This window comes from Pempheris klunzingeri, chromosome 12, assembly GCF_042242105.1.
Source record: "Pempheris klunzingeri isolate RE-2024b chromosome 12, fPemKlu1.hap1, whole genome shotgun sequence".
NCBI classification, from domain to species: Eukaryota; Metazoa; Chordata; class Actinopteri; order Acropomatiformes; family Pempheridae; genus Pempheris; species Pempheris klunzingeri.
The window spans coordinates 1002263-1026276 of NC_092023.1; the positions used below are offsets into that span (position 1 = coordinate 1002263).

The following is a 24014-nucleotide window of genomic DNA, read 5'->3' on the forward strand; positions in this document are numbered from 1 at the left end:
CAAAAAGGAAACATCACCAGACAAAGTGATATCACTGAAAAGGTTAAGTGTGTTTGGGGGACAAGAGGAGTCAGGTGACCTGCAAACTGATTTGGCATGCTGGATTAGGTTCTGAGCACACAGCTCTGGGGGCAGCTTTTGAAGGGCAGGAGCTGTGAGCGGGCCATGCACTGTCTGCAGACACTGCCTAACAGAGCCATAGGAGCAGTCTGGCTGTCACTGCTGGCTGGTATGCAGCTCACATCTCGCTCCACCCAGGGCTTGAATAGGAGCTCGGCAAGAGCTCGGCAGCACTTCAGCCCCTCTCCTCTCCTCAGTGTAACTCAGCCACTCCTGTCAGGCTGAGAAGGGGGAGGAGAAGAAAAACAGAAAGAAGGAGAGAGACATCAACTGCAGTCAGATAGGTGAGAGAGGTGGGGGTGAAGCTACATACAGTATATCTTGGCTGTCGAGGCAGCTGATTTAGGGCATTTACAGAATAGTTATTGAGAGGCTTTGGCAGGAGGTGTTATTGAGTGAGAGATGAGAGAATTCAGGAAATGTAAGGCTAGATCATTGTGGCTTTTCATTTTTCTTTACATCCGACTTAAGGGGTAGAGGTTGTTGTAGTGGTTGTAAGCCTGTTTCATAGGTCAGAGAATGTTGCAGTCGTGACAATGGCCCAGGAAAAGAAATATCTGAGAATGTGACCGATGCAATAACCAACAGGTTATGATAGTGGCGTGGTCCTTGTATCGGTTGATGTGGGTTGAAATTGCGGTCTTGACCTCTGTTGTTAGAGGAAGACAGTGCCTGCTGCAACCTGTGGTCCCTTATGGAGGTGAGAGGTTATAATATTGAAGAGCGTCTAGTTAGAAATCATGAGACGGGTCACTCAGGAAAAACTGGGTCATATTTGTGTAATGGCTTTGTCTTAACTTGGCACAGGGCACCTTGGCTTTAGGATTTGTACATAGGCATTATAGTAAAATGCTTTAGTCAGCTTTTGTGTTCAGCACAGAAGAACAAACTCAAATATACAGTGTCATCAATAACGTTTGGCACACAGACCACACCCCCACAATTGATTTGAAATAAAGCAATTAGTATAAGCTTTCAGTGCAGACTTTCAGCTTCATTTTTAGGGTATCGACAGCAATATTAGGTGAACCATGCAAGAAATACAACCATCTTTATACACGAACCCCCATAATATCAAATAAAGTAGTCATATTTAACATTTGGTTGCAAATCCATTGGAGACAATGACTCACTGAAGTCTGGAGCCCATAGACATCACTGGACACTGGGTTTCTTCCTTGGTGATGGTCTGCCAGGCCTCTACTGCAGCGTTCTTTAGTTCCTGCTTGTTTCGGGGGCGTTTTGCCTCCAGCAAGTGATATGCATATTCTGTTGGACGATTCAAATCAGGTGATTGACTTGGCCCTTTAAAACATTCCACTATTTGGTCATGAAAACGTCTTTGGTGGCTTTGGCAGTGTCCTTTGGGTCATTGTCCTGCTGCAGTGTGAAGCGCTGCCCAATTAGATTTGGGTTGAATTTGAGCAGACAGGATCTCTGTGCACCTCAAAATTCATCCTGCTGCTTCTGTCCTCTGTCAAATCACCAATAAACAAAATATGCACAAGTGACTCAGTGTCACTGGAAGCCGTTCATGGCCCTGCTTCATACTGCCTCCACAGTGTTTTACAAATAATGTGTTCTGATGATCATGAGCTGTTCCGAGCCTCCAGACTTTGTTCCTCTGATTGTTCTGGTACAGGTTGGTCTTTCATTCAGTTTCATTTTCCAGAACTGGGCTGGTTTTTTTTTAGATGTTTCTTGGCAAAGTCTAATCTGGCCTTTCTATTTTTGAGGCTTATCAGTGGTTTGCACCTTGTGGGGAACCTTCTGTATTTGCTCTTGTGAAGTCTTCCCTTTATGGTAAGCTTTGTTAATTACCTCCTGTAGAGTAGCATTCACTTGGCTGAATATTATGAAGGAGTTTTTCTTTACCACGGAAAGGACCCTGCGATCATCCACCACTGTTGTCTGCGGTGGATGTCCACGCCTTTTTGTGTTGCTGAGCTCACCGGTGCATGTTTTGTTCCTCAGAACGCACCAGAGCTGTTGGTTCGGCCACTCTTAATGCTCCTGTTATCTCTCTGCTCATTTCTATGTTTGCTTTCACAGCCTGTTTTAACCATGTGGGTTCACAGCAACAGCGTCTAAATACAAACACTTAGAATCAACTCCAGACCTTTTATTTAATTGTTAAAAAGAAATAACAAAGGAATAGCCCACAACTGTCCATGAAACAGATTCTGAGTCAGTTGTCTAATTACTTTCGGTCCCTTGAGAAGGAGGGGGTTACATTTTAAAGAGCTGTAATTCCTTCCTCTAATTTAAATGTGAATACCCTCAAATTAAGGCTGAGAGTGTGCGTTTTAAGCCGATATTTAGTGCTGTAACTTGACTATGTTTTGGTGCAGCTAAAATAAAAATTGTCTCTGTGTCCCAAACACTTTTGAAAGCACTGTAATTACCTTGAAATGAAGACAACTGAAACACTCCTCTGTGACAGAGTAGCAGATTGTCAGCACTTTTAGTAATGGTGTATTTGCTGGTGAGGCTGGTCCAAAGGCTTTTATAGGCAATAGCTCACTCTAAGTGTTGGGTTTCTACAAGTTCTCTACAGTGGCAGCAAATGATCTTGAGATCAGCATCCAGCAGAGTCCTCCCTTAGCCGGCCTTATTAAATATTAATCAAATCGCAATCTGTGTTGGCTGACGATATGTTGTTTTAACAGCGGTAATGCAGTGTTAGGCTCCCCGAGCAGGCACAACTGTTGTGATTTAAATGTTAGCTAGTGACGCTGTTTCTTAGCCACACTGGCTTCACTTGATGTGTTCTGGCAAACTGTTAAAAGAGTGGTGTGAATGATCACACATTTAAGTGTAATTCTTCCCATAAAGACAAAACATTAATCAGTTGTACCTGAGGTGGCGATGAGTGAGGGTGTGATTACAGATGTGTATGTATGTAGTTTGTGCCCAGAATAGGTCTGCATGTGTATGTGTTTTCCTATCGCTGCATCTGGAAACACACATATATCACAGTTTATCAGACAGCTGGTCTCGTCTGCCAGAGACGAGCAGCTTGTGCAGCTTTCCATTGATTTAGGAGAAATGCTGTGGAGATATCGGTCTGTCTGTCTGTTCACCTGTCTGTGTTGCCCCCTCTTGCATCTGCATGTTGGATACAACTGGTATTGACACCGTTCTTTTCTCTTCTAGGCTTTCCTAATGAGCCTGCAGCTGACATCGCTCTGAAAACAGTTAAGAGCTGGATCGAAGAGAATCCTGATAAGGTAGGACATGCAGGGTGATGCATATTCAAAACAAATAGCTGTCAATCTGAAGCCGACTATCCATTTGTGCAGTCTGTCTTGTGTTTCTGTTGATTTGCTGCGAGTGGAGATGATTGGACCACCTCAGGAACACAGAACACTAATTCTTATGCATCTCTGTATCAGACAAACATCTTATCCACCTTCCCCGCTTGATCAAGCATTTAGTTTGTGGTCTGTATGCATATCAAATTAAAAGCCAGTCTGAGACTAATCAGGCCTTAAATGGTCTGTTGACTGTTTAATTGGTCTATGCTGGGGAGAGCTATTAAACTCAGCACAACATAAATACATTGGATGAAATAATCTGAAACTTGTTTTTGTATTAGATCAATTATAATCATGCCTTTTAAAGATTGATCTGGTCTGGTAATACCAGATTCATGATCTCATCCATTGTGCCACCACTAGAAAACATCTATAACACAGCCATCCTAAGTGAAAACCACAAGCAATGGTTCAATCAGACAAACAGACCATCATCTTCAATTTTAGTATTTAGGTTAGAAGCAAAGAGACGTAATCTACCAGCCCCCCTGTGGGAAACAGGTGTTCAAAGCTCCAACTATAGAACATTTCTATGAGGCCTTCACGTCAGATTAGAAATGAGTAATGCTAATGCTTAGCTCAGTGAGTGAATGTATATGAATACACGTGACATAATGACCACATCACAACAGTCTGGGACCAGTTCTAACACACAGGAGCAGGCTTACTGTATGTGACGTGCATTAAAATGCACCTCAATATTTTATCATTTTAAGTTCGTGATGACAGAGTTTTGTTCAGTTGTCAGGAGGCGGTTTAGGCTGTACAGAGCATCTATCAGTTTGTGAGTCAGTGAGCGATGGTAACCTTCGGGGGTCATCTGTGTTTACTGTGCCAGTGTTTATATCTGTCACTGTGGATGGAGGTGTTACATAAAGCTCACAGCTTGACGTGCTACAACATTCCTCAGCTGCTGTTATGGATGTTGTGAAAAAGCAGCTAAATGATCCCGAGCTGCTGCATTACTTCGCAGTTGATGTGCTGTGTTTGCGGCACTTGTTCTCTGTCTGGTTATTGCTGTAACATGTTCTTGGGGAATCCATCAACACTCTGGTGTAAAGAAGCTTTTTTATAACATATTGTTGACTGTAAATAACAAGCTAGTGAGCAAAGCTGACTGTGGTTGTGGTGGTTTAGTTCTGTATCCAGGGTAGCTACTTGTTGTAAAAGGCTGTCACACATGAGAGACAATTTTGTGATGTATCGACTGATGGCTCTCTCTGGTGTGGGTAGCTCAAGTGGAAAATATTACAATTTATGGATAGGGGCACACGTCTGTGGAGTCTTTTCAGGACACTGTTTGGCAAAGCTTTGCGAGCACAAGCCGTGGATCCTCAACACTAACTAGACCAAGAGTGAGTAAGCTTTTAACGAGATCAGAGAGAATAAAGGGATGCATTCTACCCAGAAGCACAGCAGTATTTTCTTTGCATTGGAAAGTCTTCCAGTCAGACCACAGAACAACATGTGCTGAAGCAGGAGGTCCTCCCTCCCATTTTCAATTCATTCACCACTGATTGGTGTTTAGCTCCTCTTGATGTGCTTTTAACAAGGATACATGATTTAAAAAATGATGAAAAACTTAACTCAAGTAATTATGTCAGTCCTTTTTCACCACACTGAATTAGAGAATTTAAGCAGAATTTAAATAAATGTCTGATGGAATTTCATAACGCCTGGAGGAACAGCATGGTGCCTTTCCTGTTAGCTGTGTTAAAGTTTTGTTAAGACGATGCCCCCCACCCCCCCGCCTGGGCTGATATGTTTAGAAATGCATGCAAAGTGCATTATTTACTGGGTTGACACACCCAGTGTCAGTCTGATTCATATCTGGCATGATTCAGTGAGTCAAACCCTTGAAGGCAGTCACAAAGTGATGCCATGTTGTGCAATATACTATCAAAGATTTGCAAAAATCCAGCGTTGCTACAGTAGCTCATATCACAGATTGCACACAGCTTTCCAGAGATAGAAAGAGAGGTTTGAATCCTAGTTTATCATGCATGGAACAATAGGACTAGATTGCTCTGCTCGCTCACCTCCAGCTCTGCGCGCTCGGCCCGGAGGAGCCTGTGTTGTGGGCGTCCGCAGAGACGAGTCATTTCAGGGCCGTGATAAGGGCTCTGCTTTGGGGAAGATACTGCGCTATTGTGACTGAATTTCAGTACAATAGGCTGGCTGAGGATCTAACACACTGGGGTGGCAGAGTACAGGCCCCACAGCCCCCCCACCACACCCCCCCTACACCCTGACTTGATTGCATTGTCTGTGCATGTCCAGCTGTTTATGTTTGTGAATGTGTTTCATCCAAAGTGGTGAAAAGTAACCGAGTACATTTATTCTAGTACTGTAGATTCTTCTGCTGGAATATTTCACTTACTGCTGTTTTATATTTATGTTCCAAATATTGCATTTTTACTCCAGCACATGTATTTGACAGCTTTAGTTACTTGTTACTTTGCAGATTCAGATTAATAATACAAAATATGATCAGTAAAGTCATACTATGTATTAAAAACATACTGCTGTAGCATCAAATGTACACATTTGTGCATCAATGATTATAATCCAGTAATATAATATACAATACTCTGCAACCAGCCATTCTATATAATGAGTGTGTTTACTGCCGTTACTTTGAGTATTAGCATCAAAATACACACTTAAGCTAAAGGTCGAGGTACTTCTTCCACCGCTGGTTATCCAGTCGAGACCACGGTGTATCTGTCAGGTTGTTGTAGTCACATACAGCAACTGGACTGTAATTGTCCACTGATTGAAATGTGCACACAGGGGGGGTCTGAGGTCTGAGGACACTGTTACATCAAACAACCGCAGCCTTTTTGTGGATACTGTGTGTGTGTGTGTGTGTGTGTGTACGCGCACAAGCAGAGAGAGGACAGAATTAAAAAAAGAAAGAGAGAGAAAGAGAGAAGACTGTGTGATTGATTAGCAGTGAGTTTATCTCCCAGGCCAGCACACTGTAGCCCTGATGCACTCACCAGCATACAAAGGGCCCCAATGCCAGCGTGAAATTCACTCTTAAAAGCACCTAGACTTCCATTGTGGAAGAATAAACAGCCTCTCCGTGGTCAGGGAGTACAGATCCTTTAATCTAGAGAGACTTGAGTGCAGGAATGATTCTTCAGATCACAATAGATGAAAGAATAAGGGAGGTCTCTCACTATTTCCCTGTATCCACAGGAATAAATGAAATAGAATATGTGGCCATGTGTAAACAACAAACCAGAGGGCTCTAATCCCTTCAAAAATGCAGAAGGGATTGCAGACATAAAGGCAGTGGCAACCCAACACCACCGGTTCTCCATATGGTACAGCAGCATTTTCCTCCAGCTTACAGCAGCACGCCCCCCCTCCACTCATCTGGCTCCGGTTTATTTCTCATTTTCAGATCTAATTTGGTTTAATTCAGGCCTACATAGGTTTAATCTGCAGATGAAAAATGTGGTCTGACACTTTATTTGGCTGCGACGGATGTTCTCTGGATGGCCAAGCTTTTTAATGAAGCTTTTCAGGGGCCCAACAGTCGAGCATCACCGACACAGTCTGAACACTTGAGAGAGACTGGGAGTAGTCTGTAATGAACTCTGCTGTGCTGCTCAGGACAAAATTGATGTGGAGAGATTTCACCTTTCAACATCTCTCTGGTTTGGGCTTCAGTATTAAGCGCTGCACTGTGCCGATGACGCTCCCCAAACAGGTGTTTACATCCTTTTTCCCTTTTCTGTGAGTGATCCCTTTACCTTAGTATCATTTGTCATTTAAGACACCTGATAATAAATGCCATTTCAGGCCGGGGGTGGAGACCTAACGGTGATTTGTGACAAATGTCAAGTGCCTATTAGGAATAAATACAGCATTTGTAGGTGTATGTTTTGTGTGATTGTGTTTTCTGTGTGAATGGGTATCAGTTAAGGAGGCTCTCTGGCTTCTGGCAGACGGAGCTTTAACACGACAACATTGAGGCATTCGTTGTCAATCAGCTGAATAAGATGGATGGTTGCCGTTATCATGGCTATATTGTACGGTTCAACCTTTACAAAATGCGGATTACATTTCTGAGTATTGTGACCAGCTTTGTCTGACAGGCATAGCAAGCAGACAGTAAAGCACAGACACGTGTGCTGCTCTGCTTGTTTATCACCTACGACACGTGGTGTTTAAAATGATGATGAATTGCCTCGGAGAACACAAAGAGGATACTGAGTCGGAGTCCCATCCCTTTTTTCAGGCTATTCTCTGTTCCATTAGCTTCGTCCAGACAGTGAATTTTCAATAGAAGGTTTCTTTCATCAGTTTCTCTGAAAGGCTCAAACATGATAATGCGAGTTAAAGTGATATCTTCTGCTGTAAAGGACAGCAGCAGAATTTGAGCATCTCTTCATTATTTCTGAAATGAAAGTGACTACTTTGTTCATATTCAACAATGCGTCTCCTGAGGTTTTGATAGAAATGTGATAGAATGGAGGTTTGTCACTATAACAGATATAGTAGACTGATGAGATGTATGCGAACGGCCCACTCATGTTTTTGCATGTCCTCAAATGCAGCATTTCTGGTCTTAGATTCTTTCACAGCGAGACAAAATCTTTAAATGCTCGTATCTTCTGGGGGCAAAGACGAGTGCTGGGTATTAATGATGAGTTACCACAGAATCTTAGAACATATTCTCACTGCGACTGAAACACCTTCTGAATGAATAGCTGCAAACTTTAACAAGTACTATTCCAGTTGAGCCTTTTTCATCAGCTCTTGTCACTCTGGGCAGTGAGAAGGGCTGAAGACTGTCAGAGATGGAGGCTGGTAAAAGGATCTGTGGAGACCTTTGGATCTGATTGTCAGTTAATTTGTCAGGTCTTGATTCATGGATTAATTGTTGTTTGTTTTTCTCCATAAGATGAGAAAATAGTTTTTTTAAAATATGCCCCATTCACATATGGTTTTCAGATTTCAAAGATATTTAGCTAGACATCATAGGAAGAGAGAAAATAATCACATCTGAAAATCATTTTTGCTCAGCAGAGATTTGAAGGATTTATCTGTAATCAAAATAGTTCTTGGTTAATTCATTCTTTTACCTTTAGTGATCATTTCACACATGTTCAGAGATTAATTGGTCATCTATTTTATTAATACTAGTGCTGTTGCTTATTTTTCTTGCATGCACATATGTTTCCTCCTCCCTTCATCTGTTATGTCAAAAAGGTTCAAATAAGATAGCAATGAAAAAAAAAAAGAGGTAATTGTGTTACCGTGGTGACAACATGTGTAATGTGTCTGTCCAGTTCAGTGGTGGGTCCCCAATTAGATCACAGTGTGGACCGGAACCTCAGTAAGTTCAGGTTAAAATGATAAAAGAAGCCCTCTGTGGGAAAACACTTAGAGAACAGAGAGCCACTGCAACAGAAGCTAACATTAAGTGGGGCGCTACTTCAGCTCTCTGTTGCCGCATTACCACTTCATAGTGTTTTTATTGTCTAGTATCCAGTGAAGAGACTTTGCCAAGTGTTGCATCTGCGGCTGATAGTGTCACAAATTTGCTCTGCGCGTGCCTCGAGGATGCTGATGTGCCGCCGATGGTTTGTGTAACTGGCATGGTGTTCAAAGCCAGCACTGGTCTTTTGAAGTCAGTGTCTAGCCCCTTTGAATCGTTTGCTGTGACTGAGAGCATCAGGGAGATATACTGTGATCAGAAGCTGAGAGTGTGACTAAATAGTCTCGTGTGGATGGAGACGTACAGTTTGACCTGAAATAACTGTATCCTCTCTTCAGCCTGTCCATCAAATACCTGCAGATTTGGCTGCAGACGTGCTTTAGGTGGAGTGTGTAAATGCCTTATTAGTTTTCTCTGTCAGAGCAGTACGTGTCTGGCAGCAGTGTTAATGCATGCCATGTAGTCTAATACATTAGTGGCAGCAATTTGGCCCAAAGCAGTAGAATGGGGATTTTATGGCTTTTATGATCTGAGGATTTTATTATCTGGCTCACTCTGGATAATATGATGTGTGCTCTTTGGTTCCCCTGACCTCAGATTGGTGTAGTTAAATACTACTAGTTTCAGTGTTTGAATAGGTTTTAGATGATGTGGATCCAATTTCTGAATTGACACAAGAGGAAGTTATTTCTCAAATGTTTTACTTTTAGCACTTTGTTATCTGCGGAGGGAAGAGCAGTTTTGATTAAGCACTTTTGCTGTCAAAGATAAAGAAAAGTTTATCATAAGCAGCAAATGCTACAGTATTTTCAGTGTTTATCTGAATGGTGTGATTGAGCCTTCAGAGAGAAATGTTCTCTGCATGAATGGGGATTAAGCCTATCGTCTCTCCATCTTGTCCAAAGACCAACGTGGTACTGTAGTGGTGGTAATTGCAGAACGAACACCTTATTCTCTGATGTGAGTTGACTTTGAATGGGAATAAATGCTCTGTTAATGCTGTGTCCCTGCTTAGAATGACAATAACTAATAAAGGAATGAATCAAACTGAAATAGGATTGATTACATCTCTCTCTCAGAAATAAGTAAATAATTCAAAAGCTGTTTGTGATAACAAGGTACTAGAATAAAGCTTTGAGTGTAATTACTGTGAGTGTTATTGAGGATTACAAAGCCAGCTAACAAGTAACAAATACCACAGGAAATATGAGGCATGCATAATTCCTGTTTATGGGTAACACAGATCGTCGGTACATGTTTAGGTAACTAAAACGGCTTTTTCACGGGGAGAAGGGCCTCGACGTTTGGTCGTAGGGACTGATGTTTCCTCCTTATCCTTGCACACATGCACCGAGCCCACCAATAAATACAGCCTACTTCACTCTAACACATGAACAGTGAGATATGATGCCCTCAGAGTGTAGCTCTCCCCGTCTGTGCTGATACTGTTGTCCCACCTCCATGCTTACTGTGCTGGAACAAGCTATCTTAATGACATGCTAATTGATTTAGTGTAGCACAGATAGCGGTAGGCTGGCACACCGTGATAAAGCAAGAGTGCGTCGAGCTATTGGTTCAGAAGAGGACAGGAGACTCATCAAACTCCAGCTAGCTCATTCACTCTATTTGAACACAATTTTACACTGTGGTACCCCACGCTGAAGCATGGAGACCTTTACTGCAGAGGTGCTGTGTGTGGGACTGCTTTGGTGCGTACAGTACATTACCTCATAAGCTTATTTTAAGACGACGTACACAAACAAACTGTGCAGTGTTGTCATTAATTATGTCGTCTATCTACGGCCTGCAGAGACAGATAGTGGATGAAAAACATTATGACCACTACATTGTGCTGGCATTAGGTCATAAAGTCTGGGACTCACAAATAACCTTGGTGAGCGATACCAGTGTAATGAACTGATTATTGCATACGGCTAAAGAAACGTACACAGTCGTTTGTGAAGTGACTCTGTGGCATTATCGGTTTTTAGTAAATCTCTCTCCAGCATGTTATCACACCTGAAACCACTATCAAGTGTGAATCCTCTAAGCCATAAGTGGCAGAAGCTATGAATGTTAAACATGTTAGCAGCTGACAGGGAGCTCTTGGCAGAGAGAGAAACTGTTTTAACATTTAGCAGAGCAAGTACTTATTGGGCATATTCTGTTAACGCACAGGTATTTATCCTGCATTCTCACAGTAAGCAACATGAACTCACCGTTAAATCACCAGCTGACCAGGAGAAGTTGGTCGGTGTGTAGTTTACTACAGCTGAAGATTGCTACGGCTTAAACTTTGCCGTCATCAGATTCCCTCTTGTTTCCTGACCAGTGTGTTATTTTCCAAAAATAAAAACTCTGCCAGCAACCTGCAAAATGAATGAGGGGCTGAACACAGTCCCAGCATTCTAATTCTCTACAAGTTTAGTTTGAAAACTTCCACGAAGAAAGCTGGAGATCATATAAGATGTAAATGTACATGTGCTGTAACACAATGAATGAAGGAACCTAGACAGCAGCAAAATGTTGTTGTTGTTCAGATATTTGAAGCTGCGTGAGGTCACCATCCATGCAGAGGCAGCCTCTGTCACAGTTGGTCTTTATCAGCCACCCCATCAACAAGCATGTTTGCAGTGTGAAGTTCGGCTACAGTGCTACAGGTTTCTGAATGGGGAGCACATCTGCAGGACGACCAACACTGAAGGGTTGAGGCTTGGTTCAGGGAGGAGGGGTGGAGACCACCACAGTGATCACTTTAGCTGTTGCTGTGTGATTGCGCGGTCTCTGGCATGTGATTAGGGGGAATGGGCCGTATCTCTCACCATCTCAAAGGGGGATCAAATCAGCCTCAAAGCCTGCCTCCAGGCAGTGGTGCATTTGAAAGTCAATGTTTTATTTCGAAGCATAAATTACTTGATCAGGGCATTTTTTTGCCCAAGGTTGTATTCAGAAAAAAATGGTTAGAGGGGTGAAAGCAGCTCTAGTGTTTGCATATGTCATGTAACGCATGTCCCCATCGTGTCGATAGGTCATATTTTTATTATATTTATATTTATATCCAGAATTACTGACACACACACACGTTTAGCCATGCTCATAGTCACTCGCTTTCCCTGGAAATTCCTCTAATAAACCTACATTAAACTAAGTTATTAAACTTCCTCATAGTCTTTGTGCAAACCAGCAGCACTGAAAACTGAAAGCTATTCAAGACGAGATGAAGATGCTCATATTTCCAGTGATGTCCAATTGATTCGGTGAACCGTAAAAGGGTGTAAATGCTCTTCAAAGTTGTGTTAAAGGTCGAAGCCGTGGTTCAGTTCAAGTCATGCTGAGTTCTGAAGAGCTTATCCCTCATGCAGTTTGCCTTTTTAAGAGAGCTTCCTATTGACCTGCAGGAAAGGAGATGTTTAAATCTGTGTGCCAGTGTGTCTCATTACCAGGTGTGATCGTGGACAGACTCTCTGCAGCCTTTGCCTTAACGCCCATACGCCTTGCCCTTAAATTATGTCATTGTTTGACTGTTACCTTCACAGACAAATGATCCTCGCAGTGCTGATTGACAAGGGCGTCTGTCTCTGTGGGACAGAGGCAGCAAGGCTAGCACAGTAGGAACTGTACATGTTGTAACTCAACAGGGCTTCAGAGATGAAGCTGGGCACTGAGGTCGGCTACATGGCAGGGAAGGGTGATGGATAGAACAGGAGGCACTCGCTGTGTGAGGGCTGTTTGGCTAGAATTTAGATAGCAGATGCTTTAGTGTATAACACCTCTACTAGTATTCTCCTCTAAACCTGTGTGCTGTCTGTGAACATAATTGGGGGAAAAAAGATCCTTTTCTTGCAGCCCGGCTCGTGATAACATCTCAGGTATGAAAAGTTTTAGACCCTTTTGATCTCTGTGAATTGTAATTTTAACTGTACAGATGAGCTGAGGTTGGTGAAGCTGTCGGCAGGGTGACGAGGCCCACAGACAGCTAAGTGTGTTTTTTCCACATTACTATGCAAATGCAGAAATAACTAAGCAAAGCGGCTTACTTCTTCTGATGTTTATAACGGCTGTGTATGTTAACAATGTGACCCAAGCTTGAACCTTCGTCAGAGCTGTCTCCTCTTTACCTTGTGCAGCGTTCTCGTACCAGACGCTATCTGCTGGTGCGCTCTATCCCCAGGCTGTCTGAGGTAATCAAAGGAGGGCAGCATTAATTGGTTGACCCTGGCAGGAAGCCAGGTGGTCTGGGATAGGTCATCACCTGCCTGGGGAAAGGTTACCCCTCTTCCTCTCATCGCACATCCTTCCCTCCTTTCTTTCCCTTCACCTTCTGCCACAACCGAGCACCAGGAAGTTACGGTCCATCCTCTCGAGGGGTACCGCAAAGTCATGGCAGCCAAATACCCGTCTTATTTACCAAGCAGCAATGCATCTAACCTCAAAGAGTAATAAGATTCCATTTGAAATAATAGCTGGGATTGGAATAGGGCCTGCCCGCTTTCCATAAACCTATTTCAGACAATGGTCCCATTCCTATTACACAATGTCTGTCTCTATACCCCGGCATAAACATCTTAGAAGGTGCTGTTCCAGGAAGGGCAGGGGTTTGTCTGACTTATGGCTGATACATTCATCAAGCTTGTGCCAAGCCAATATCACACTGTCAGAGGGGAGCATGTGGCATTCTATCACCATGAGAGGCTGTGACAGAACAAGTCCTTTTCCATTACACTCTCTCAGGGCAATCTCTGATATTGCCTCTCTGCTCCGCCGTAATGTTGTTTATTTCAGTTGTTTGCACTGGTGGATTCCATATTGCAGGGCTTCCCTCTCTGGACCATAATCAGTGTGAACCTAACCGAATTTGGGCATTACTGTGTCAGTAATGTATTGACTGCGGAGCTGCTCCCCTCATTCTTTCTAAATAACTATGAGCTGGACCTGTGTTGCGTATTTATTGTTAAGCCTATATTTCAGTGTGAAATATCTTAATCTGGTAATAAACTGTATGTCAGTTTTAAATCGATGAACAGGTCTACATAAATCTCGTCCACTCACCTGCTTTCTCATTACAAGCAGACTACGGTGCAGAGCTCAAGGTTCTTCGATCTGTAACTGCCTAAATTCCTCTTTTCTCATTTAATAGGCTGACAAAGGTTTCCTTACCCCAGACATATTAAAGAAAGCATATGATGCAGCCAGACTTTCCACTCTGTATTCGCTGTGTTTCCTATTTTCTATTCAGCGGAGGCCGTTGAGAAGCTGTCGTCCTGTAGAGTGGTCCCTAGCATGCTCCTGTGTTCTCCTCGCCTGGAGCACTGAATTACTATTTATGTGCTGAACTCTGACAGTACACCAGAGTCTGTCCCTGCTCAACCAGCATAGCTAAAGCAGCGTTGCTATGAAGTTTTACTTGTCTTCAGCTTTTGTGACTTCCTCTTGGCTGAGCAAAAGGTGAACTGGAGTGGAGTGGGGTCGAGTTAAGTCTGTGCAAACTGTGCGCTTATCAAAGTCTGTGGCAGAAGCTGCACAAGGAAGACAAAAAAAAAACATCTACTTTTGATGCACCCTCAACTTTTTTCCCAATTCCGCCTCTGAGCTTAGTTGATCTTTAAATCTGATGTCCAGCACCAGCTTGTTTCCTCAACTGAAACAAATCAATGGGATTTGTGCCTATTTTTAATCACTCCTAACAGCCTCTCCTGAGTGCTGAAATGAAAATGTATCCTTTCATGAAGTTATCGCATTAGATTTGTTCACAGTTATGGGATAAAAAGCACTCAGTCTGTAATGTGAACACCACAGATAGAGTTTTTCATATAAAAGCTTTGATGGACATCAAATCTAATCTGAAGGATACAGAGCCAAAGTATTCTGGCAAATCTGGTCCGGTTTTCTGCCTTTGATGTACAGTAATTCTGCTTTCTCATCTGAAGAGGGCAAACCTCAAACTGAGCAGACAAGATTTTCTCAAAGAATGAGGTTATACAGCAGACAGTCATCCTCCAATGGGAACTATTGATTATCTCACGTCTGCCTGGCTGTGGGAGTTTCACAGTGTATCCTTGCTCTTAAAACCCAGAAAATTCATGTAAAGTTGTTAAATGTTGATTTCCTTTTCCTTATTGTTGGGGGGGGGGCATTAATTCAAGATGGCACATAACCATACTTTTATCCAACTGTCTCATCAATGTTGGAAATGTAACAAAACATAAAATGTAAATGAGATTAATTCCCTTTAGCTGCTTTAATGAGAATAAAAAGGCCTTAATATGAGAAATCACAACCTTAGTGAAATTATCTTCAAAGAAAAATATTCTTTTAATTGCAATGTGGAAGCTTTAAGTGATGTTTGTGTGTTCATTAGAGTTCTGATTGTATTTTCATATATGATCATAACTACATTTATTTGAAGACCAGTCGAAGCAGTGAAGGAGACATTTCCATATTCTGCGTCCATTGTTTTGTGTGTGAGGAGACAGGACTGTGCTGCACTGCAGGTACAGAGTAACAAGCTTCAGATTAAGCAGGTTCATCCTGACGAGTCCACTGAGCCAAATAGGATAATGAGTTACCTTTGATGCTCTGATAATCTCACTGATACTGACAAATGAAATTATTGATTTAGTGACGGCTGTACTCATCGTCAGCAGGTCAGGCTGGTACTACCACCAGCCATCAATGCTGCATTATAGTGACTCATAAGAGAGAATGCAGACGCGTGTAATCACAGTGTTGTTGTCTACAGGGACGCTCTATATGTAGGTTTAGCTCAGTTTGGGATCTGCAGCCTGAGCTGGAGTTCAAAGCACAACAATTATTAAACACGCTGTCAGCTTGGCTCTCACACTCAGAGCCGAGCTGCCGGCCTCAGTCGTCCTGTATATCATAAAACAAGATGGAAAGGAATGAAGATAGACAGACTGTCTGAGTCACGACCTTCGGAGCACACAGAGCACACCTGAGCTCGCCTCCCTCTCCAAACACTGTGTTTAGAAGAGCTCCTCTCTCCGTCTCTGACACATCCTCTTTGCGTCTAGTCTCCTCAGATGTTTTCCTAGCACGCTGTTTATGTTGCACTGGCTCCAGACTGTACAGAAACTATTTACACAAGCCCCGTTTAAAAACTACAATGCAAAGTAATTACCCACTTTTTGTCTGCTGCTGTCAAGGCGAACTGAATGACATTAAAGTGTGAGCACTGGGAAGCTTCAGCACAGGCCCTCTTCATCCTCATCTGACAGGCAGATCGACAGAGATCTCTGGAAGGCTTTGAGCCTTTTTGCTGTTCGAGTTCTCTCAACACGACCTGATGAGGCCCCATCCTCCCCCCCTCTCCCTTCATTAGCCAACCTACGGGTTGGACCGCAACCAAGATCAGCCCGTCACATCATCACGGAGACTCCAGACGTGCTATTGTCTAACCGTGCTGCTGACAGAGTGCTTAGTGGCAGCTCACGGTCTGGCTTAGCAGGGAGATGATTTCTTAATGGAGCTAACAAAGCCAACTGTACAGCTCAGGGGTAGTGATGACCTGTGCCTGCATGTACAGTATGTGCATGTGTGTGCACCTCTGCTTGTTTGTGCACAGTGCAGCAGGAAGCTGTTGTATTCCATTACATGCCCTTTATAAATCTCCATTTGCAATAGGAGTCGATTGTTATTTAGTTCATGCTAGCGTAGCATCAATTTGAGTCGTACAAACAGGTCGCTTCTCTCTGGGTGCGTGCTGGGCCGTGCATTGTAGGCCTGAGAGGGCTGTGTCATCTGACAGCTTTGTGGTTTCTTCTGACAGAGTAAACTTATTTATGTCTCTCATCCTCTATGCAGCTTCTCTGAAGGCTCGTGCTACAAACCACAGAGACTGCACAGCTCTTGACAGGGTATCACACTACAAAGCCCTCACGCTCATTTTGACTGGCAGCAGCCAACCTCCGATTTCCGTGTTTCTCCTGCCATGAAATCAGGCTCTTAGCAGGCTCCTGACATGTTTGATGTAGGGATTTTATGGTTTATTATTAGTCTGCAACTATTGGGAACTAATGTTTCAGTTTGTGCCCTTGACTGTAGAAATGGCTCCACACATCAGCAGGGGATATTTCTCTCTAATTTGACTTTGATTTTAATTTTAGTTTTCATCTCATGTTGATTTACAGCAAGGAGGGAAACAGAAACACCAGCATTGTAAAAGCAGTATTTTGCTGTCACAATGTGTGATTCTGTGTTTGCAGAAACATCAAGTGTTCCATGATAGACCAAACACTGGATCTGTTAAAAACTCCTTATAATCGGGTCACAGAGGGGCTGAAGCATGACACACTGAATCTCTCTCACAGTCATACCCCAGTCTACCATTCATCTTGGGGTTGCAATTCCAGGAGGGGTTTGGGGAGAAAATTAAAAAGAAAATTAAAAGAATTTCAATTAAGTGGTTTGCTGAATTGGAGGGAAAATGGCAGTGATGTGGAAAAGGCTTTTAATCTTGGTGAACCACCTCTTCTTCCATTAAGCTCATATCCCCTGCTTATCTCACTAATCATTCCTCCCAATGCCAGCCGTCCTGGCGATTTTTAATGAACCCATTATGGCCTGATTCAGTCCACCAGGACTGGCAGGCACACCATACGCCCATGAAGTGAGCTGGAAACAATCAAAGTACAATCAGGCCCTTGTGATGATGCTACAGCCCAGTTAGAGACGGAGAAAGATTGCTCACAAAATGCCTAATGTGGCTGTTTGGAGGTCAAAAGGCCTGCAGCCAGGATGGAAAAATAAAAACCGTGCTAAGAAAAGTCTAGTTTCTCTGCCTGTGAGAGGAGGCATGGCCTCAGTGCCATCTATGTCAAGCTGTTTGCATCACTACAATGTTATTAGTGGAGGATTGCTAGAGCTGGAGAGGCACTGAATCATCTGTCTGAGTGAAAAAGACACGACTGTAAGACAATAGCTCAGAGCACAAAGAGAAACTCTCACTAAATGTGGTGTTCAGTGCCACACGGCCCCCAGCTGTAAAACAGTAGTGTGGTATGTCCTATAGATATAAACAGAGCAGAGGAAAAGTAACAGTGATTTGTGATGGACACTAGAGGAAAGGAGCAGATGCTGTTAGAGCTTTACAGTCAGGAGAAAGTCTTTCTAAAACCTTATGGAGTCCTGATGGAGATGCTGATGATGCAAACACTGTTCATGTAATTACAAAGTGCCGAAGACATCAAAGGCTCCAACCTGGGTCAGTGTGATGTTCGACTCACTTTCAGCACCCCCTCCTGCACGGTGTGATCCTGTTTATATCTGGAGCTCTGTGCCGCTTTGTGGGCCAGCACACTTCAGCCTTATCGCCTGCAGTAAAAAGCAAAACCTGCTTTTTTAAATGTTATTAATGCAGCTCTTGCCTCCACAGACAGACTGTGTGTGAGTCTTCTTTGTTTTGGATGTGCACTCAGCACGTTTGATTCCCTCCTATGATTTCAATAGATGAGCACACAAACTTCAAAATGCTTCAGATGATGCACGCTGACTTGCCAGCTACGACACACATCCACTCCTTTTTAGTTTTAGGGCTGAATAATTGAGGAGGTGTTTTATGAAAAAAGGCTGCTTCATTCAGGTCACACAGGAAGTGATAAAGCAGTCTGTGTGATGACTCAAAGAAAGTGTTCTCATCTCATGAACATTCAGCAGCTGTTTACATAACTGAGTGTGCAGAGCAGAACACATTTGTTTATGGCAGCTCTTCTACTAAAGATGCCTTCTTTTGTCAGAGCTTATCTTGTGTGACCGTGAAATAGAATAATCTTACCCTTCGATTTTACTTTTTACAGCTGATCACAAAGAATGCCTTTAACTGAGAGATTCTGGTCAAGGCTGTCGAGACAGAGTGAAATTTGCTTCGTCTGGCTCATCGGTTGTGTTGAAGCCTCTGTGCTGTTACGGTGGTGTAGTAGTGATGGTTAGAAATGTGCTGTGGAGCCGCGCTTAACCTCTCCGGCTTTTTCACTGTTGTATAGATTTTCAGATTAATTAGGTCTGAGTGGGTGGAAACAGATTAATCAAATGCTCTTCATTAACTCTGTAGCAACAAATCATTGGTGTTTGTGGAAACCTACAGAACCCAACAAACTGTTCACTAATATTCCTTTTTCATATTATTTGTTGTAATTATTACAATCCAGCCTTACTGTCAAGCTCACTGGATGGATCTTTTTTAACTGTTAATGTTTTAATCTGCAAATATTAGCACTTTTTAAGACACAAATAAAGTTATAAACATACTTTTACTTTACATTTGCCTACAATGAGCCAAAGGAGTCCAGATTTCATTCCTAGACGAGTCTACTGGGTCAGCTGTGAAGTAAAAGTCCAATGAATTAAGATAAAATCTGGATTATTTTAGCCTCTACTTCTTTGTGGTGTGGTGCTGACTCACAGTTACTGTTCCACATTAACGCCTCTTTTCCTCTTCAGTAAAGTGATTTGAGGCCACATTACATGGGAGAATTTATTTGTGAATTCAGAAATGACCTCTGATGATCTGGATTGGACAAGGCCATTAAATGGCTTCAAATGTTTTAAAACAGTCGTGCGTGGTGTTAATAGTGTTCCAGCATGTGGTGCAGCAGAGTGGTTATTTGCTGTGCCACATATTGAGATTGGTACGGTGTTTGAACTGTGATAAGACGCAGCGCCGATCCTTTTGTCATTATTCACGCCTCCCAATCGATTCTCCACTATCCCATCCAATCGGGTAACTTGACTTTTATTCATAATTAAAGCTATCTAGATGCAAATCAGGGAAAGTCAGAGGGCATATTGAGCCATATGCATATTGAGCCTTAGTATCCAAAGATGCATCTTTAATCTTTTTTTCAAACACAAAGTGATAAAACATACACATGCCCACATACAGATGCAGTCTTTACCTTACAGAGCTGATTAAGACTTAATTTAACATTTGTTTTGGTCTGAGATGCCGGCGCTTTCCTGCGACATCTAGTGGCTCTGAATCCACCAAACCTCCAATAGAAATTACAAATGTTAATGTGATCACTTTTTAGGCCAGTGTTCCATTTTTCTCACTCATTTGTGTGTTGATTAGTGCCCATATAAAACAGTTTGTCCATCATGTTCTAGGTTGATTCTGACTTCTTAACAGAAATACACGTCCTGTGTGATTGATGTGTGCACTGAAGAATGAGCACAACACCATAAACACCATAAACACCATAAACAACCTCGTGGCCAGTAGTAACGGCCCCTGTGCCAAATCATGTGATTGTGTCAATCCCAAACGTGATTGATTACTTTGACAAGTGCATCTTTTTCCCACTGATATGTTTATGCCTGTCTAATGGATAATAAAACCCTCGCCATGCTGTATGTCACAGCTTTGTCACACCAGCTCTATTTCACTGTGTTTTTCTCACATGAGAACATATGCCTTTTCAGTTACGTTCCCCCTTTTGAAGCGACAGCCCCATTTTCAGCTTCCACATCAGTGCAAAACAATGTGTGCTGACCAGCATGTTGATGGGAGACTGTTTACAGCAGTACTGAACAATGCAGACATACAGCGCTCTCACCGCAGCAATGTTAGGAGGTCATTTATGATATTTTAAAACTTTAATTTGATACTTTCTTATTTTTATGTGAAAGCTATTCTTGTAATAAAAAGAAAAATAATTGATTTCCCTGCTCATGATGTAATAATGCAGTCTGGGGAAAAGAGACCTCGAGCTTCTCCAGTGTTCACAGTCCAATATAGTCGCTGTTACCTGAATATGAGAGGTTATTGTGTGATCTGTATCTCCCCTGGTGTGTGTGTGTGTGTGTGTGTGTGTGTGTGTGTGTGTGTGTGTGTGTGTGTGTGTGTGTGTGTGTGTGTGTGTGTGTGTGTGTGTGTGTGTGTGTGTGTGTGTGTGTGTGTGTGTGTGTGTGTGTGTGTGTGTACGCACACTTGTTTTATATTCTTATTCTTGTGTCTGCCTTATCAAGTGTTTACTGTCTGCTGGATCCATATTAATTTTTGGTAGCTGTTATTGCAGCTCATTTGAGATGAGTTTGTAGCAGGAGAGAAGCTTCAAGTGTGTGTGTGTGTGTGTGTGTGTGTGTGTGTGTGTGTGTTGAGCACACACATCATTAGAAGCATTCAAACAGCACAACATGAGTGCAGAGAAGGCAGTCATTAAGTGCGAGACATGAATGGATGAGTGAGTGTGAGCAGTGTCAGTTATTGTATGTTTACCTACGGTATATTGTCTCGCGGAGCCGAGCATTCTGGGATATTGTTCTCCAGAGCTCTAAGTCCCGGCTCCTAGCAGAGCTCGCTCTCCTCTCTGCCAGCTGCATCTGTGCCTTTTGCTTTGGCTGGGTTCATTTTTTTTTGGCCCGCAACACCTCAAGCTGTATTATACACACATCCTCAATTACACTATTGATGACACCGAATAATACCCCTCACATCCACATTTTGTTTTCTTTCCTACAATAAATAACTTAGATGTGCGTGGTTATGACACGTGCACTCTCTTGCACTTATCTCCAGTTGACAGCGTAATGAGAAAATATGCTCCAGCAGGCAACACAGTGCTATTCATTTATTCATAAAAAAAAAAAAAAGTGAATGCTTGATTTCTGTCCACACCACTTCAGTGTTCTCACCACCCCACAAAGTAGTGTGAAAAAAATGCTCTAAGAGGGCTCTGACCTGAGATGAATTGCTACGAGGACCTGAATTAACAAGGCAAAGGTTAATGTTATTGTAATTATCAGTGTGGTGTCTTACGGGAGATGATTTCCTCATCACTGAAGAGCCTGTGTGATCACATCTAATGCATTAGACTAATAATTAGATTCAAACGCTGCCTTTTTCATACTTTATTAATACCAGTGCCACCCAGTTTGTCATTGCTATGCCTATTTCAGGGGTCAAAAAAAGTCATCAGACGGCTAAATGGGAATTGAGTAATGACGGACACATCAGCATAGACGCACCAACATGCATGAGGAAGCGCCGTGCTTACTTAATAGTGTCCCTGCAGCTTGTTGAGTCACACATAATTATCATGCATGGTTTGTCTCATCAGGCCAAGGTGTCGAGGTGTAAAAATGGCTTTGGGTGAGTCACAGCAGAGAGGCTGAGACTTCCCATTTGCCCCAAGGGAGATGGAGAGGAAGTAGAATTACTGTCCAACACAATACATCATCTTGTTATGTTTACCTATCACCCACAGCCACTGTGTATGGTTTAGGGACAAGCCAGCCTCACATTCAGCAGCATGATGGGATATTTTCAGACATATCTGTCACTGCAAAGAATTTATGGCAAGCAGTTCTTTTAAAGGTAGCTGTATGAGATGGAATTACACCTTGATATTTATTTGACAGTCTTTGGCCTATCTGCAGGAACAATACCAGAGGTACACATGCATCTGTCTCGGGACAGTAGAGAGACTGGCCCCTCTGGCACTGCTCTCTCTACCGACAACTACAGCCAGATGGGCGCAGTGTGTTCGTCAGAGTTTGTGTGTCTGAGCGGTACTGTCAGGGAGACTAACCCGGACTGGATGGCTCACAGTGTGTTTGCCTCAGATGCCCTGACTGGTGTGTCCATCACCACCTCCCCTCCCCGTGGGCAACTTAAAATGCAGAGTCTGCAGAAAAAAAAAGCCCTGTTGTGATCCAGAGCTGGAGACAGAAGCAGCTGTGATGAATGATGCCCGAGGCCCCAGACCTCAGTAGTGACCAAGACCGGGGACGCTGCTCTGGACCTGCTGCTGTGATTCCAGCACCCGCTGAGAAATCTATGAAATGCGAGCACAGAGTGAGAGTGTGTCTGTGTTCGCAAATTCAAATCAGGAAGTCATTTCCATGTGATGGAGTGTTAGAAAATGTGTGGTAATGTTTGCTATTAGACCAACAATCCTATTAACAGGCGTCTCTCCGAGCATCCATCAGTACAGTAGCTCGGAGCTGTTTCTGTTAAGCTAAATTTATTGGTTGATAATTCAGAGGAGGTGGTACACTATAGTGAAAATAATCTCATACACTGTTTTAATTTGCATCACGCTGGGATTTGTCACTGTTACAGATGATGCTGTGTGAAACCACCAGAGTCTTGTTAGGTAGAGTTGTGTGAGGGCTGACATGATTTGCATTATTCAGAGCATGCTGCATAAGTGTGTGTTAGCTCCTGTCACTCCATGAGGGCCCAAGGTGCTCTCCCACAGTGCACAGGGGGCTCCCTATGCAGAGCCTCTGCCTGGGCCCCACTACGCTCTGGTAGACAATTAGAGACAGCTACTGTTGCCTGTGGAAGGAAAAGATCAATTCCCCTGCTTCTTACAGGCCCTTCACCACATCACAGAAATGCTGGATGGAGTAAAATACTGATGGCTGAATCCTGCCCTCAGCGCTGCTTTCATTTCTATTTTCTGTCATTATAAGAAGTGATTTCCACCTGCTCATTCTGGCTCTATTTAATGGAAGTGACGCTAACTGCAGAGGACAATTGTTTCATCACTTCACAATTAAATCTTTCTTCCAAAAGGAAAAAGTCAGGGGAAAGGCACCGTGTTTGCATCAACCAGTCTGTCTTTTCCAATTGAATCACTGCATTTGCATGACACGAGCGGCCCTCGGCCCGTCTTCACCTCAAAGACAGAGCTGAGGCAGATGAAAAAGTTTGTTGGGCTGCCATTGAAAGCTACCTGATTAACCATCCCCAGCTTCTCATCAATATAAACCCGACGTCAGCAGAGTCACCAAGATGGTGACAGAAGGTGCTGCCTCTGCCTCGCTGCATATCAAGCCATTCACACCATCTTCGGCTCCACCTGTTCACACGCCTGGCCATAGCAGGAGCATATGCCAAATCATATCCTTGCAAAATCGGTGAGAAACTGAACCAGTCAGGAGGTGTGTGTGTGTGTGTGTGTGTGTGTGTGTGTGTGTGTGTGTGTGTGTGTGTGTGTGTGTGTGTGTGTGTGTGTGTGTGTGTGTGTGTGTGTGTGTGTGTGTGTGTGTGTGTGTGTGTGTGTGTGTGTGTGTGTGTGTGTGTGTGAGAGAGAGAGAAACCATCTTGGGTTGGCCCTTTCTCCACTAAGCATGACTGAATTAAACTGGAGCCAGAGTGC

The 24014-nt window shown here is 43.1% G+C and overlaps 1 protein-coding gene across 5 annotated transcripts in view; it reads left to right on the forward strand.

Annotated features, from left to right (window-relative positions):
* macrod2 (mono-ADP ribosylhydrolase 2) overlaps positions 1 to 24014 on the forward strand; it is a 361037-nt gene that overhangs the window by 282115 nt on the left and 54908 nt on the right. For all 5 annotated transcript variants that reach the window (XM_070840882.1, XM_070840883.1, XM_070840885.1 and 2 more), the window contains exon 8: positions 3277 to 3350. In XM_070840882.1, coding sequence (XP_070696983.1) covers positions 3277 to 3350 — 74 coding nt within the window. The remainder of the gene's footprint in view (positions 1 to 3276; positions 3351 to 24014) is intronic.